The sequence below is a fragment of the Orbicella franksi genome, chromosome 3 (genome assembly GCF_964199315.1).
Source record: "Orbicella franksi chromosome 3, jaOrbFran1.1, whole genome shotgun sequence".
Taxonomy (NCBI): Eukaryota; Metazoa; Cnidaria; class Anthozoa; order Scleractinia; family Merulinidae; genus Orbicella; species Orbicella franksi.
Genome location: NC_138147.1, coordinates 26,311,778 through 26,328,794, shown reverse-complemented (window position 1 = coordinate 26,328,794; position 17,017 = coordinate 26,311,778). Strand labels below are relative to the sequence as shown.

General features: G+C 38.2%; 2 protein-coding genes across 3 annotated transcripts; one reads left to right on the top strand and one right to left on the bottom strand.

The window, feature by feature from the left end:
* Positions 1-905: 905 nt before the first annotated feature.
* Positions 906-9,142, bottom strand: LOC145482788 (uncharacterized). The gene is made up of 12 exons (XM_081461422.1): positions 9,015-9,142; positions 8,514-8,792; positions 7,650-7,977; positions 7,142-7,326; positions 6,038-6,260; positions 5,653-5,711; positions 5,466-5,559; positions 4,835-4,921; positions 4,346-4,423; positions 3,610-3,690; positions 2,583-2,801; positions 906-2,474 (listed from the first exon to the last, which is right to left on the bottom strand). Exons 2-12 carry the CDS (start codon positions 8,774-8,776, stop codon positions 2,073-2,075), a joined length of 2,019 nt encoding a protein of 672 aa, XP_081317548.1. The 5' UTR covers positions 8,777-8,792; positions 9,015-9,142; the 3' UTR covers positions 906-2,072.
* A 113-nt stretch (positions 9,143-9,255) lies between these two features.
* On the top strand, positions 9,256-14,550 carry LOC145482877 (transmembrane protein 222-like). 2 transcript variants are annotated; one of them, XM_081461516.1, is made up of 6 exons: positions 9,256-9,432; positions 10,168-10,252; positions 11,663-11,721; positions 12,186-12,279; positions 13,188-13,318; positions 13,636-14,550. In XM_081461516.1, the coding sequence occupies exons 1-6, from the start codon at positions 9,317-9,319 to the stop codon at positions 13,712-13,714; spliced, it is 564 nt and encodes a 187-aa protein (XP_081317642.1). In that variant the 5' UTR covers positions 9,256-9,316; the 3' UTR covers positions 13,715-14,550. The 2 variants fall into 2 exon arrangements, with proteins under 2 accessions (XP_081317642.1, XP_081317643.1); XM_081461517.1 differs by having other exon boundaries at positions 9,259-9,432; positions 11,690-11,721.
* Positions 14,551-17,017: the final 2,467 nt, after the last annotated feature.

The following is a 17,017-nucleotide window of genomic DNA, read 5'->3' as shown; positions in this document are numbered from 1 at the left end:
AACACTTTCCCGCCACCTGCAAACTCGAGCATCCAGTTAAGTACCCCCCGAAGCAGGATAACTATGTTAAATTAGGCACCTTGCCTTATTCAGTCAATAACGCTAGTGCAGGGAATAAGTTTGCTCCCAATTAGAAAGTCACTGGCCAGAAAGTATAAGTTCCGTTTTCAATGATACCTAGAGGTTAATTTTTCTCTCATTAGAGAAGACATAAGACAAACTCTAGGCTTTTGAACTAAACCGTGAGTAAACACTGATCTTCAATGAAGCCAGGTGTCTTTACATAAAATCGCAGATCACCATACGTCATAAATTGATGCTTACGGCCGGGCATCTTTTGTTAGGAAAGATTTTCAAAGGATTTGACAACATCACATTACTAAGGACTAAAAATATCTTTTCTAAAGAAGAGTGATTTGGTTAGCGACTGTTAAGTTGTGGGTTACTTAATTTCAGGACATTTTTTATTAGAAATCACACACCACACAAACGTTAACTGACTCAAAAGCCTTTAGAATGTCTTTCTTCAATGAAACCATGATGACACCTCAAATACAAACAAAAATAAAAACAAAAACAACTCATAATTGACGTAATCGATTTTTTTATCAAGTGATTTTCTTCATTTCCTTATATAAATATATTTCAAATTTGTCAAAAGCGAAGCTAGTTTGCATAGGTTACAATTTAAAACTTTGAATAAGCCTTGCAAGAAAAGACTGTTACATACAAGTCTCCCTGTATTGTTCTGTGAAATGAATTCAGTGTTTTAAAATTATATTAACAGTACCCAACGAACAAAAAAGCAAAAACGAAACAAAACAAAAACAAAAACAAGACAAAACAAAGACAGAAACAAAAGCAAAAGCAAAAACAAAAACAAACCAAAACCAAACCAAACCAAAAACAAAAACAAAAACAAAACAAAGCAAAGCAATGCAAAAACAAAACCAAAACCAAAGTCTTTGTAACCGAGGTGTGCACGATCTTGGAAAATAGGAAGGGGACAAGAAAAAAAGGGGGGAGATTAGATGTTTTGGGAATTATAACTCAGACCTAATCAAGATGATGACGGTATTGATGCACTCCTGGGCCTATAACGCTTAAAAAATACAAGCAATTTTTGTGCTTCTGTCGAAACACAACACATTGATCGAAGAAGAGGAGTAGAATATATTGGCTCGGTCCGAGACTTAAAACGGAAAATACTGGAGTAGAAATACAATGTTCTCTGCATTTAAAAGTACTGTTAATTGGTAAGCCTTCACCTAGGACTTCCTGTTGCATGAACTTTCGGATTCCCCCAAACTCTCTCTACTGTGAACATCAGGGGCGCTTTCCATTCGACCAAAACTTCCCGTTTGCATTTCCGGAAATTTCCAGTGGCGAATGGAACAGTATTGCCCACAATTTACAGAAAAAGGGACAACCTTGCGCTGCATACCCAAATTTCCGAAAAATTCTCATCGAGAATTTCTGTCCCATTTGATTTTCATCCCCGCTTTTCGGTTGAATAGTTCGCTTTTTGGAAATGTAACAGTTTTGGGACGTTCGGGAAACTTTCCAAGGAAATTTTTCTACCAGTTGCTCCCGCCTCGAAAGCACTGGCATTTCTGGTTCAACTATATGTCCCCCAGGTTTTGTAAACAGGCATGCTGTTCTTACTTTTGTTATTTCATTCAGTCAGCTAAGATTGATTCAGAAGCGATCCCCGCGCAGCGAAACGCGGTATTTATCAGAAGTTAGTTTCAAAGAATGTAAAACACTGCTATATGTACAATATTTACACCAACAACACGATATTTTTGAAACTCAGTACTAAAACGTAAAGTAATGTTTTGTATTTCATTATTTTAATGTTCGTTTTGTTTTCATCCTTTCCTCTTCGGGGAAAGCTATATATCCCCAGCTCTCATTTGCAAGCGGGAAAGAATTAAATAAAATGGTTGGAGGGAGGGCGAGCTCACAGCACTCAGATCTCTCTTGACTATCTGTCGCTCTGGTGACTTCTCCGCTAGCATATTTTATCTGCTCAATTATTTGAAGACTAACTGCAAGGACTTAAAGGTTTGTCAGCTACTAAAGTTTCCACCCAAACGACTCTTCGTTCCCGATCTTCTTACGGCCGCCGCGATTCGTTGTCGGCTATCATCCACGCTCCCTGCACGTGACGATCGCCCCGTTTCACGTGCGCCAGTTCCAGGCCTATAACCCACGCCTCCGTCGAAACCGACGGCGCATGAAGTGGCCTGGGCACTGTCGTTAAGTCCATTGACGTCATATCCCGGCTTAGCACTACCCCGGGTGAGGCTGCCAGACGATATTGAACTAGAGGAATTGAGGCTGCTTCGCGAAATCGAGTCACCGGAAGTGCGTTTAAGGGCTAGAAGTTGAGCCCGCGCTTCACCCAGAGCATCCGTCAATTCCAAACGTTCCTCGCACTCGCGTCGAACAGTTTCTTGTAAAAAAGAGACCTAAGAAAAGAAAAGAAAAGAAATACATTGTTCTTAAAGGTACATGCACTGTTCAGGCGTACCTTAGAAGAGAGAAGAGAAAGGAGAAACAGTAGTACCGTCCCTTACCTCTTGCCTCCACGATTCGTTTTTAGTCTCCAATTCATCAATTTGCTGCTCAACCTCTTGCAGCCTTCTTTCCGACTCCTGGAGCCTGGTCCTTAATTTGCGAACATCTTCCGCTGACTCCGTTGACGGTTGATGCAGACGGTTTTCCAAATCCACGATTTTTGCCTCCAGATTTTGTATGATTGAGTTGTTAGCGTTTCTGGTCTGTTCGCTTTTCTCCTGAAATAAAATAACTGGGGTCACGTAATGTGGATGTTTCTATTCATATGGGTGATGATTAAACTCTTTTGCGGTCTAGATACAGCCGTAAAACAAATAAGAAAGCATCTAGTCTGTCCATAAACCCTCTGTTTAAATTTTGTCTTGAGTTCAGCGAGATCGCAAGCAAAAGTGTTCACAGGAAATTTGAAAAAAGCTCGGAACGAAGAAGAACTCAAATAAAGGAAACAAATAAAGTCTGTGGACAGACCATAAAGCAGTTTATTTCTCTTGCAATATTACTTAACATTTTGCATGACTTGAAACATGGTTAAATTCCATTTCTTTCTTTGAATATTTGCTTGCTTCTTTTAAGGAACTGCAAAACCTTTCCAGAGCCTTGTGGTTAAAGAAGCCGGCTGCTCTGGTTTCATTTTCTGCATTGTCCCCTCACCCCTCCCCCGCCCGTCCCCGAAAGGCATGCTAGTACATCGGTGGTCACCCTAACATTTTTATAATAAGACCAATTTTACCACTCGCTGGAGAGTGCCATTGTGAGATTAAAGTGCCATTGCTAAGACAAAACCAGCGCTAACACAGCCTCAACCACGAGTGATTGACGCGTGATTCCAGTTGAATTCTCGCAACTGACTACAATACATTTCTTCCGTTAGTTTAGAGAATTTGGTCGTACATGTACATCTAACTTATATCCTTTGTTGATGGCTTTCTCTATTCTCTTTACACACTTGTTGACACTAAGCTGACAATATAATGAGAGAATACATGTTGATCACCCTTGGGACTCGGGGAGTGAGCCCCAACCTACTTTGGCTTCGTTCAATGTCCGCTCCAGTCGCTTGACTTCTTCACGATGTTTGCGACTCAATGTGGAGATGTCTTCTCTAAACTAAATACGAAGAAAGATGAGAAAAACAATTAAGTTCCCTTCTTAGATTGATATCAGAAAGAAGCAAGTGGAAGTTATTGTTCGCATGCGCAATCACTCCTGTTTCTGTAGTAACGAAAATACTTATTGAAAGTTATGCAGAACTCGAAATATGTGCACAAATGCTCCGCCTACGACTTGTGTTGTCACAGCACTCGACTTCTCATTCTCATAGGTTTCCAATTTATAAAACGTTTCTGCAACACTAAAGAGTCGTGGCAAACACTCGCGATTTCGTAAATATGGAAAAGCGAAATAATGCCCTTTATTATATAGAAAAAAAGTATTTTTTCTTCTGGAAATTACACCACTTTTAAAAATTATACCAAACTATATCCGAGTTCCCGAGTGGGGAATTTTCCATATCTTCACGTCCTTCACAAGTGAGGATACTGATGACGTCATTTCCCGCTTTTTCATGGTCGTTTGTGCAATCTGTCAGTTTGTCGATATAAAAAAGAAAATTACACGGAGGCTTGAACATATGAATTTTACTATCTCTGTGTTAAAAACAATATTTCACTCACTCTCTCCACTCGTTCGCAAAATATTGTTTCTGCCACTCGAAAATACAATTCATATCTTCGCGCCGCCGTGTAATATCCTCTATGCATACTTTATCTTGAGCAGCCTTCGCTTCCGTCTTCCACGAAACGAGCTCTTCATGATGTTTCTGTTGTTCTTCATCTATTTCCTGACGATATCCAGCAAGAGAGAAAAAACAATCACTGAATAGACTAATCCTACAGGAAATACTTAACGTTATTTTATGCAAACTGAATCGCAGAAAAAAATAAATAAACTAAACAAACTGAATAAGTCATAAACACGAGTGATGATTTATCAGGTATGGATAAAAAAAAAAAAAGAAAACCTCTGAAAAACAAACAAACGAACAAAAAACTAGTTATTTCCCAACAATGTGATTTGGTTGGTCACCTAATTCATTGGCGAACTAAACCAATCAAACAAAAATACATAATTTTAGTATCGAAGAGTATTTCAAGAGGAAGTGCATGTAATCCAGCTTAATTATACCACATGCATTTGCATTCCCATTATGTTACACATTATAGCAATCTGTTCTACCCACATCAATGACTACCTTTTGAAATGCTTCGGTTAACTCTTTCCACATGTTGTTTTTCTCTTCGTTAAACTGTGCTTCCTTTCCCTGCACAATCTTGTCAAGCTGAATCAAAGAAGACGATAAAAGACAGTTCATAAAACAATTAAAAAAAAAAACAAACGAAACAGAAACAAACAAGCAAAATCAAATCAAATGCGAAAACTAAAACAAACTGATATTATAATATTAAAACTGCCAATACAAGACTTGGGATTACATGTACCTGTCCTAAAATCTCAAGTTTATTCTTATCCTAATGGCTCCTCATAAATGAGCCTCCAAGCCATCGATGCAAACATCCTTCCATAAAATCCCTCTTGTCACCCAAATACAAGCTCCTGGGTTCAAGTTTTGATTCAGCCCCAGCTGCCCCCACTCCCCCTAAACTAACAACAAGCTAACAGTACTGTACCCTTAGCTTAATGAAGGAAATCCATACCATACTTCGCTGCCCAGTTGGGCACTCCATGGGTGGAGAGGGAAATAGCAGAAGGTCACTTTCTGGAAATAAAGACCCAACTCCAAAAATTCTTTCCCAGTGGCTCAAAACTGAGGCCAAACACAAGTACATTATAATCAGAGAAACATGTGTAGTTCATTTACTCACTTTTCCTGGCCAAGCATCTGCTTCTTCCATTTTCTTCTTAAAGCTTTCTCTCAATTGTTCTATGCGATTGTGGTGAGCAGAAATCATCATCTCTCTGAAACACATTCAGCTTGTAATAAGACAAATAAAAATTATCCAGAAAAAAAGATTAAGCAATTTGAAATTAACATTGTATTCAAAAACATACCTTTCCTCTTTTAGGGCTGCCACTTCATCTCTTGCTTTTATGGAAGACTCTTTCAAAGCCTATACATACAAAAATGGCCGAAAGTAGTAATTCAATTCAAATTAAATCAGAAAATATCTTGTTTAAGAGAGTGCAAACTAACAGCCATGTTTCCAATCTATAATAGTCGCTATCTCTAGATAAAACTGAGATTCAAACAAAGAATTGACAAAGTGGTTGTGTTACATGCTGTGGAATGGATGAGGAAATAAAATTAACATTGCTTACACTTTGATGAAAGCCAAACTGGGTTTTATCTACACAGTTCAGTGAAAACTCAAACTAAATCATATTTAGGCTGTCTTAGTAAAATCAGCCCATGCTTATTTTTTTCTGAGCAACTTACTTTTATTTCCTCCAAAGAGCTTGCACTCTTCTCTTCCACTTCGCTTCTTGCCTGCGAATATTCAACAACACGCTTCTCAAGGTTCTTGCAGTTTTCCAAGAGTTGTTGAATGCGTTGTTCTTTTGAAAGAATATCCTCCTCTTTTTTCGTGGTTTCAAGTTTAAATGTCTCTGCCTGGTTCTGAAGTTTTTGTTTCCAGTCATTAACTTCATTAGACTTGGAACTGAAAGAGGCCAAAAAAAAAAAAAACACAGTTTTCTGGAGGTTAAATAAATAAAAACATGCACTGCCATCACCAGTTCCTATTGGACCCCTGAAGGGAATAGGGTGGCATGAGAGACATTGCATGGTGGTTGAAGCTTCAAGTCTTGAACTCTCACAGAACCTTCCTCCTCCTACATCTTAGGGACAGGGGCTTGTAAAAGACCAATCCATGGACTTTACAATGCCACTCTACAAAGTACTGTCCAAAGGGTGTAGACATTTCATTCTGTCAGGTTCTATTTGGTTTGACAAATCACAAATAAGTCTAATCTTGCTTTACATTTAGGGTGAGGTAAACAAGATGAGTGCAATTTATTGATTGTACATCTCCACTGAGATAATAACCCTGGAGAATATATTTTGAAGATTGTCAAGGATCTTCAGTCAAAGATTTATTCAATCCATAAAGATCTTTGAGGATCCTATCTTAACAAGACCTTTATTAAGTTTAAGAATTCTGGCCAAGAACCTCAAAGATCCTTCAGAATTTTCACTTTTCTTGTCAAGGTCCTTGAGGATCTTGACCCTTCTTGCCATGATCTTTCAAGATCTTTTCAGAGTCCTTGAAAGATCTTTATCACTAAGGATCATTAGAAGGTCTAAAAAGATTAATAGCCTCAAAGATTCTGTATGGTTTTCCACCATGGTAGAGCCAAAACCATGTTACATATAAGAAACTCCAGTGTAAGAGAATTGCAGTCACTGTTTAACCAGCAGAGTATGTGCACAACGTACATCAACTGTACTGGGGACCCATCTCAACAACATTATATTCGACAGTGCATACATTTAACAGTATCAAGTTATGCATACAAATATTGAGCCATTAACATTACTTACTTTATTAATTCCTTGCTTTGCATTATTTCACTGTTACACATGTCATTCTGTTCTTTTGCTTTTGCCAGCTCAATCTCTTGTTCACAAACTTTATTTTCCAACTGAGTGCATTTCTGCTTTAGCTCCTGAATCAATGTTTCAGTTTTACTAACAGTCTCATGGTGGAGACTTTTTTCATTCTCAGCCTAGAACAACAAAATAACAGATAATTAAGTCTGCATACATCCTGGTCTCTGTGGTGTGAAGCAACTAGGAGTATTTATACCCCTAGTTAGGATGCTAGTCCATTGCAGGGTTACCCCCGGCATAAAGTTTGCCAGTACTCATTTATAAACCTGGGGGGAGAGAGGCACTGTGAAAGTAAAGTGTTTTGCCCAAGATCACAACACAATGTGCATGGCCACGACTTGAACCCCGACTGCTCGATCCAGAGGTGAGCCCACCAACCATGAGGCCACTGTGCCATGTTTTGTACCAATCCCTTGTCAATCTGTAATGGCAGTTTTACCTTTCTTAAGCTTTCCTCCAAGTCTCTTTTCTCTTGAGCAAACTTCTCACATGTAAGAGCTACATTGCTGACAACTTTGCTATGTTGCTCAGCAATATCTTGGTAATTTTCTTGGACATTGACTTTAATATCATTCAGAGCTGTTCTCTGTGTCTGTAAGGTTGTTTGAAATGATGAAATTTGTGTTATAAGATCAGAAAATTTCAAATGAGTTTGTGTGACTTCTCCTTCTTTGCTTTGAAGTTCACTCTTTAGATCCCCTATTTGTTGTTTAAGACTTTCAATCTGTTCTTGCTTTGAGGTTAAATCTTGTGCCAGAATCTTTGTCCTGCAGGTTAGTTAAAACATGATACATAACATGTTAGAAGAATAATGTACATGCAGAGCACTACACATACAGTAGCAATTATACTACAGATGCAGGGGTTTCACTTCCATTTTCAGCAGGAGGGAGGCTTTCACAGGTGGGCAAAACATTTTGGACTGAACTTCTTTATAGGAAAAACTTTACTCTAGCTTGTCAAACCAGATGGGAAAAATCATCATCACAGCGGGTCAATTTGCCCAGTGCCTGGACCTTAATGAAACCCCAGCAGTTGATAAATTCTGGGAATTAGAACACAGAATTCTGTTTCAGATATTGAAACCAGAAAATGAAGAGCCCTGATATTGATTTTCCCTTCCAGTCATATATTTATCTATTCATTGTTATTATTTATTATCATCATTATTTTTTTTGGGGGGGGGGGAGGGGGGGGATGGGAAGGTCATGAGCTCAAATCCTTTCAGGATATCTCTTGTGTTTTGACTATGGCCTACTAAGCTTAAAGTTACTTACTATTTTTCTTCATTTATCCAGCCTACCTTTCTTCACTAGCCTGTAATGCCCTTGACAGCTTATCACTCTCCTCCTCCATGCTAGCCACCTTAATTTTTAGTTTCTCTTCCCGCTCGACGCTTCCTATGTAATATTCCATTTTTCTTTCAGCCTCTTTAACACGTTCCTCCAAGGCTTTCATTTCACTGTGAATCAGATAGCTAACTCCACAAAACTGACAGACAGTGTCATCTTTTGGCATCGCCTGAATTTCCTGGGGGAGGGGATGCTCGGGTATAAATCGATCCATTATATCTGAGCTTCACCTGCAAAGTCATGTTCGGTTTGCGCAAAAAAAAAAAAAAAAAACATCAAAGGAAACTAAACATATGTAATTTTCCATATATGACACTGAATGCATTAAATTAAACAATTCACTACTGCGGATCAAAGTCAACTCCTTTAGTAAGCTAAAATATGCTGAAATATGAGAAAACGCAAACGTTCAAAGCTCAAGTCATGCATAAAGCTCTGCACGTCGAAATTACCTGAATGCGATCGTTGTTGGCTTGAATGCCATAATTCAGAGGCAGCAAACTGAGTAATTAGTCTCTAAATCACATTATCGCCAACAACTAATTCCAATTCAACGAACGATCCGATCAAGTAATTTCAAAACATGGCGTTCGCGTAGCGTTCTTTGGTTTCTAAGGAGTCAGCGCTATTGTTTCAGCGGTCTATATCAAAAAACAGTTAGTACTACATGATTATAAGTTCTGAATGATCCCACCGAACAAGAACCAATGTGGCGTAGTTCTAAGCTAAATTGTTTTCGGTATGTCTCGTTACAATGGACGATAATCACCAAAAAAATATCATGGATCCCGAAGATATCTACTCAAAGATTGATGTGGCACGGAGTAGATATCCTTACTGCATTGTATGGACACCCATTCCCGTTTTAACGTCAGTATAAGAATACAACTTTATTATTATTTAGACATTTTTTATTTTACTTCTGTAAATGTTGGACTGATGCATTTTCTTTGAAATCATTACTTTTGATACCCAGCGAGCAGAGTCATCTCGACCTTACCTTAATAAATCGGGAAAGAGGAAGTTGCCCTATCGATGCGACTCTGCTTGCAGCTTAATTCCTATAATTTTGGAGGATTTTTCTTACAGTCGTTGAGTTTTTGTTTGTTTGTTTGTCTGTCTGTTTGGGAGCTTTATTTGTTTCTTTTTTTTCAATGTTTACTCGTTTTACTGCTGGCGAATTAAGCTTATATATTTCCCGGTCATTGTCCAACCTTATCATAGAAGCGCTTTTGCTCTAGGCTGCCTGAAACGTCAACTTGGCTCGATTGATTATGTGCAATATTTAAGCTCATATTCATATCAAAGCTGTTTTCTGAAGTTCAATGCTTAGCTTTGTTGAAGTCTTTTTTTCCCGAGCATAAAGTTCCTTGAAGATTATTTAGTGCTAACGAAATCACGTCGCCTTTGAATTGTACAGTACAGTTTACCAGTTATTTCACAAACACCTTCTTACCTTTAGTGAAGTCCATGTCGAGTGGTCAGTGGTACCACTTTGTAGCATGCGTTTACAGATATCTGCAACCTGTAATGAGTGATCAATGTATTTTCAAGTAAATTCCAAGCAGTTAATCACTGGGCCATTGTCACATTCTTCTATTTCAGATGGCTTTTTCCTTTTGTTGGTCACATGGGAATTGCCATGTCATCCGGAGTGATTAGAGACTTTGCTGGTCCATTCTATGTTTCGGTAAGGCCCCTCTAGCTATACTGTGTGCAATTAGTATACAGCCTTATGGTTTACTGGATACATCAACAATTATACATGTACTTGTATAATTAATTTTGTTAATGGGTGATTCCAGAAATATCCAGAGCTGAACCCCTCCCCAATGCATTTGGAATTCCAAACTGCGTCACCCCCACCCCCCATGCCTTCAGAATTGCAGTCCAAGAAACCCCCGTCTCCCTCAGAATTCCAGTATGCTGCCCGTGGTATGGTATGGATATTTTCTGGAATCACCCAATCCTGAATAATAGGAAGTTTAATCAACCATTACAGTGAGGGCAAATCTAAAATGGGTTGTGAAGGCTTAGGGGTGCACGTTAGGGGCTGAGCTGAGGCTGAATAGCACGCTGACAAAGAACGGCTCTTTCAAAAGATTTCCTTTCGTCTCTCTTCTCCCCACCCCTCCCCCTCCTTCCCCTTAGAGCTGTAGGATCAGAAAGAAGACAGACCAGGGCTGCAGGAATGAGGTTGCACTCTGGTTTAAGTTCTAAGTAATGGTACTGATGATGCCCCAAACCCCTCACCCTTCACCAGCACCTTACATCCCTCACCTCCATTTTAGGCCTACCTCTACAGTGACACCAAGAGAAACATGGATTAGCTAAGAAATATCACTTACACAGCTGATCATTCCAAAAGTGAATACACAAGACAGCTTTAAATTTGAAACAGAAACATAAAAAAATGCTGAACATTATGGTTTACATTATCCAAACTACACAGCATTTGGTTTCTTTCCCCTTGTTGTTTCGCACAGAACAGCAGAGACATACATGCAAATGTAGAGACCAAGACTAAATAAATAAATGAATAAATAAATAAATAAATAAATAAATAAATAACACAACTTTATGTGGACCCACTCATCATTAAAACCATGTTTAACGACATTCCTGTTGCCATTGTTTTTGCCGTTTAAATTTCACACTGATCAGGCTCAATTCTTTGACTACAGTAATTACATCTCCTGAAGCCAGTATCAATAATTAATATCAATATTTAGTTATTATTTCAAAATACCATGTAGAAACCTTTGGATGTCCAAGCTGTGTTAGACAGGCACTGACTGGACAAATCTTTCATTTAAATATTAAACTTTTCAAACCAGTTTGATTAGACTTTCTCGTTTGGTTATATTGTGACAATTATTATGATAATAAATAATGTAATAAAAAAAAAAATGGAAATGAAACTGGCTTTGATATTAATTTTTAAACCAAAGATAAATTTTGCATATATACATGCATGTACCCAAGCTTAAATTGCATCAATATTATTTGTAAACATAGGCAATGAAATTACCTACCAATTTAAATCTTCTGTCAAGAGAAAAATAGCCTTTAATTCTATTAATTAGTAACTTCATAATAGGAATGCATTATTATTTTCTCTTTAAAGGAAGATGATATGGCATTTGGAAGACCTACAAAGTAAGTTGCAATTTTAGTTTTGGATTTTCCTTCATACTGCTACTGCCAAGGCACGTAACCAAGGGAAAGCTAGCAACAGTATATTTATTTATAATTTATTTATTTATTTATTTTTTATTGTTATTAGTTGCGTTATTTGCTTATGTCCATCCTCTCATGCATCCACTTTCCTCCCTCTCTGCTATCATATACATGCAAGCCCAGTCAATACAAGATAAGAACGTCAGATTTATTTATTAATATTTTCTGATGGTACTGTGCAGTCATATACAGTGTACAATCATTAGACAAATAGATGTGTACTTGTAATATTAAGTAACATTAATATTATTTTAATTTATTCCATCATTATTAAATTGGAATCACAAGAGATACATCAGTTAATAAGCTGCAATCAATGTTACAATTCCAAAAAAATATACAGTATACACTGTACATGTCTAAAATAATATAATTTTAAATAGATTCTGGCGATTAAATCCAGCAAAAGCTTCAAGTTTGCAAAACAGCTGGGATGTGGCTATTTCCTCAGCCTCAGAGGAATACAAGCACCGAATGGTGAGTTAGTGATTATATTTATGAAATTTATTTACTTACATGTGGTGTTTATGTTTCATCCACTCAGGCAGATTGTATTTTTTTGAGTTTACGTTGTTTTGCAGACTTTGCCAAAAAAATTCAATCAAACAAACAACAAATATTAATTATTAAAAGTATATAGCAAACTTTATACTCAAAATAAATGAAAAAACCAAGACATTAACAGCTTTTTTCATAGATTATTAAGTGATAAACTGGCAGAAACAAATTATGTACACAAGCGACCAATCGATCCATGTAATTTTCTTTTTATTATGTAAAGTTCTCACAATACATAAGAACATTTTTGATGATTTTCCAAAGATTTCCGAAGATTTTCCTAAATTTGTCTGAAAGCCAGGCGAATGTTTCCAAACGTTTTTCAAAGATAACCAAAGGCTGCCAGAGAATCCAAAGATGTTTCAATCATAAGCCAACAAATTTAAGTGTAGTTAAAGGGACAAAATGTTATCAAAAATTATGTCTTTGCTTGTGTGGATAAAAACGATACACTCACATGTGGGATATCATTTTTATCAATTTGTTTCTAGTCAGTATACCACTAAGCAATAAAAGAAATAAAGGTAATATAAAATTTAACTTATCTGTTATTTTGCTCTGTTCATGATTAAATATGTGCGATCAATTTGATTTAATTTTTGGATGATAAACGATGGATACAAGTAAAAACTCATGACAGGGAACATACAGAGAGATGGAAAATGGCTTTTTGCCTTTCTCAGCATCCCTCTACCTGGCCAACCTAGACAGTGTCATGGACAGTGTCATGTCAAATTTTAGTCCAATAACAAAACTTTGACAGCAATATTATGTACAGCCAGTAAAGTGCAATTATATGAGGTGACCTTTTGTTTACCTTGTTTTAGCATAACCTTTGTTGTGACAACTGTCACTCCCATGTTGCCATGGCACTGAACATGATGCAGTATGACAGGTCAACCTCGTGGAACATGATCAAGCTGGCTTTCTACATGTTTATTCGTGGCAAGTTTGTCAGGTACAGTTGTATGAGATCCATCCTGATCAGCCTTAGGCTTCCCCATACCGACTGTAACACACGCATATGTATCATTTTGTCCTCATTGGTTATTCGGATGCTGGACATTTGGATCTAAATCTCTTTTACTCAGATTTGGCATTTTGTAAACACATTTGTTTATTCATTCGTTCATTCGTTCATTCATTCATTCATTCCGTCCATCCGTCCGTCTGTCCATCTGTCCGTCCGTCAGTCAGTCAGTCAGTCAGTCAGTCAGTCATTTATTTATGTATTTATTCATTCTTAATTACAGTACTGTTATTTTTTTATTGCAGTTTGAGTGCATTTCTGAAAACATGGCTACCTTTCACTCTGGTTGCTGCTGGGATCATACTCCTTGTCATTTTCTTGTAAACAGTGAACAATCTGTATAATTTCAATCATAATTGTCTATAGATACATGTTAGAGCTACACCTAGCTTTTGGTCAGTTCATTCCGTAAATTCATATAGCAACATATCAATTTTCCCTTTTTTATGCATTCTGGTTAGAGTAGGATAGGAGAAAATTGTTGTTGGCATTTAAAGTGTCTGCTATAAAATGTGGTGGTCACTGTTAAAAACTCTCTGGGGTAGAAAGGCTGCATATAAATTTGGTCGACACAAATCCATTTTTTTTTTCAGCAAATTTAGTTATCAATAATCTAGGCAACTTTCTTGATGGTGTCATTTTCCTACAACAATACAACTACGAGATATCTTCACTTTTTCTTTTTTTTCTAATTAGGGCAATTGTGTTTAAAGTTCAGTGTGGTTTCAAAATTTAGCTACTGAATTATCAAGAAAACAAAATGTGGTCAAAAATGTGTCGTGTATTTCTGCCTTGTCGTCTGCTGCGGTTGGAATAATGTTTGCACCATTGCTTAGGTGTAAGAAAATAGAATGTTAAATTTTGTTGTAGGTTTGAATATCATGTTTTGGCCGTACCTACTACACCACAGAAATAATGGGAATATGTTTGTACGTGTACCGTAGTTGTAGATTTTTTTTTTTCCTGCTAGGAACTTATAAAGTTACAAGAGAAACGTACCTAGCACATACCCAAGCAGAAGGGAATAAACTTAGAAAACAACTCGAAATCCGACCGAGATTATTGTTTAACATGGTCAGTATAGAGTATGCTTGTATATCGATAGCTGATAATTATTGCTAGTAAAGTTGACTGATTCACGAGTCTACAATATTACTGAATTGTGGGATACATTGATTTAATTTGTAATTTGGAGCGTGGGTTTGTGACAGAACAACGTACAACCAATCCGGTGGAATTTATAGTGTGGTCATGAAGGATGACAAACCGTGCTTTCTTGGTCCGGCGGAAATTGTGGCCGGAAGTTCGTAATGCTAAAGGCCGGCTGACTCCTAGTAACTGTGTCGTGTAATATCGGCGATTTCAGACTACAAGTGTACGTAATATATCAAACACGAAAGACAGTGTTTGACCACATTTCCAAACACCCAGAACAGTGCTGAAAATACGACGCGTAGCGGAGTATTTTTGACGAACTTCGAGGTGTTTGGTAATGTGGTCAAACACTGTCTTGAGTGTTTGATAAATCTTTTCAATCGAAACTAAAACTAAGGAGAAAACGGAGAATTAACATCGTGAAAATCTCCGCTGATTAAGATCAGACATCCAAACACCGTCACGGTCATGATTTCCTTTGTTTAAACTTGATGAATTATTAATGAGTTGTCGAGGAAAAGGTTGTTGTTATTCATCGTGGTAGATGCAATAATAAAGTGTATAATCGTTTGTCTCACGATGTAGTCACTTGAGATGTAGATCGCGACGTTTCGACTGCTTACTGCTAGTCTTCTTCAGGCGATAAGGTCGACTGATTGCACGGTATCATTTATATCACAAAGGTCGGCTGTGATTGGTGCATTTCGATCCTCCTATTGTTCCATTGTTCCGGCGAGTAGCTGTTCCCTCAGTGGTCCGCTGTTGTACCGTTCTCCTGTTGTTGTGTTTCTTGATCGTGGGAATCCATGCTTCAGGAATTTCAATTCCACTGTCCCTGTTGATGTTGTTAGGGTGAAGTCTTATGTGAATAGCTTCCTTGACCCTACGTGTGTACCAGTGAGGATCTCGATCAATAAACTTGACCTCATTCCAGATAGGATAGTGGCCGGTCTCGTGGGTGTGTTCAGAAACGGCGGAGGTCTGGGTACGGGCGAGTCGTATATCCCTGTCGTGTTCTTTGATCCTCCCCTGCATAGATCTCCCTGTTTCCCCGATGTAGACTTTGCCGCACTCACAGGGAATCCTGTAGACAACACCATCTTGTTTAGCCGGGTTGACGGTGTCCTTTGGTCGCACTAAGTGTGACCGAAGTGTCGTGTCGGACTTAAAGACGGTGCGAATGCCTTGTTGTTCTAGGCAGCGGCGGAGAGACTCCGAAACTCCTTGGACATAAGGTAAAACGGCGGTGGATTTAAATTCCGCGACAGGCTCTCTTCTTGGGGTTGTTCGTGCCTTTGTGATCTTCTGTACAAAGGAGGAGGGATATCCGTTAGAAACAAGTACAGATGACAGATGTTTCTTCTCTCCAGCGATTACTGATGGTTTGGTGACGAGACGTTTAGCCCGGTCGTACAGACACTTCACAATGCCGCGCTTTACTGACTGAGGGTGGTGTGAATCATACGCTAGGTACTGATCAGTATGTGTTGGTTTCCTGTAGACACTGGTGGTAAGGCGGCCATCAGGTTCTCTGTAAACTGACGTGTCGAGAAAGGCGATCTTGTTGTTCTCGATCTCCATGGTGAGGGTAATAATAAAGTTAGCAAATGCAAGTTGAAGAAATATTTATTTGGGAATAAAACGAAAGAAAACGTCACGCTCGATGGCGCCAATTTCGGTACTCGAGGACTATTACTAATAGTCCCCTAGTAGCGTAGCCAATCAAATTGCAGGATTTGCATTAGTCCACTAGTTGGGTGATACTAAAAACTATTACAACGGGAGCGCTATTATTGAAGGTAACTGGAGCGCAAAGTTTCACTCTGGTTAGCCTGCGCATATATAATGCCCAGCTGAGTTTGTTTGCAGGCTGCATTTTGCGCCGAGTCTGCATTTTACCTTCAGTCTCCTCCTGGTTCCCCTTTCGTACGACACTGACTACAGCAAATAACGTTACAAATGAATATATGAAAGATCATATATTTGAACTGTATCATGGTAGGCGGATTGACAGTGTTTGGAAATCGCGCTCTTACGACGGCGCTTTGAAAGAAAACCTCATCACGGCTATACATTTTCTGAAAGCTTAATAGTTATAGAATACAGTAATATCTTTGAAATTTTCTAGAAAGATATCGTCGCAGTGATATTAAAAGAAATACCCAGACACAATGCTTTGCTAAAACTGGTTCCCTTCCGCGCGTGAATTATCGGAGCGGCGCCATTAACATCGGAAACGTTTTCTCACACATCACCCTCAAAAAGAATGTCGGCGATTTTCTAGATGTGGGTTGGTTTTTTTTCTACACCCTCCTAAACTTTGATATTTTTAATGTGGATGTTTCCTTCTACTAAAGAGGCCATAACTTTGAAATGGAAGCGAAATTAAACAAAGCCCGATACGCTTTTTCGAAGGATGTATCCTGGAACATACCTGCCTATTTTCAGCCAATTCTGTCGGAAGACGCGCCT

Bases quoted from the DNA above. Each gene is read 5' to 3' on its own strand.
- LOC145482788 (XM_081461422.1), bottom strand. From the start codon at position 8,776: ATGGATCGATTTATACCCGAGCATCCCCTCCCCCAGGAAATTCAGGCG. The intron at 3,691-4,345 runs GTATGCATAGAG...CTTCGTATTTAG, and splicing joins CGAAGGCTGCTCAAGATAAA to TTTAGAGAAGACATCTCCAC. The intron at 2,475-2,582 runs GTAAGGGACGGT...TTCTTTTCTTAG, and splicing joins ACGAATCGTGGAGGCAAGAG to GTCTCTTTTTTACAAGAAAC.
- LOC145482877 (XM_081461516.1), top strand. From the start codon at position 9,317: ATGGACGATAATCACCAAAAAAATATCATGGATCCCGAAGATATCTAC. The intron at 10,253-11,662 runs GTAAGGCCCCTC...ACTTCATAATAG, and splicing joins CTGGTCCATTCTATGTTTCG to GAATGCATTATTATTTTCTC. The intron at 13,319-13,635 runs GTACAGTTGTAT...TTTTTATTGCAG, and splicing joins ATTCGTGGCAAGTTTGTCAG to TTTGAGTGCATTTCTGAAAA.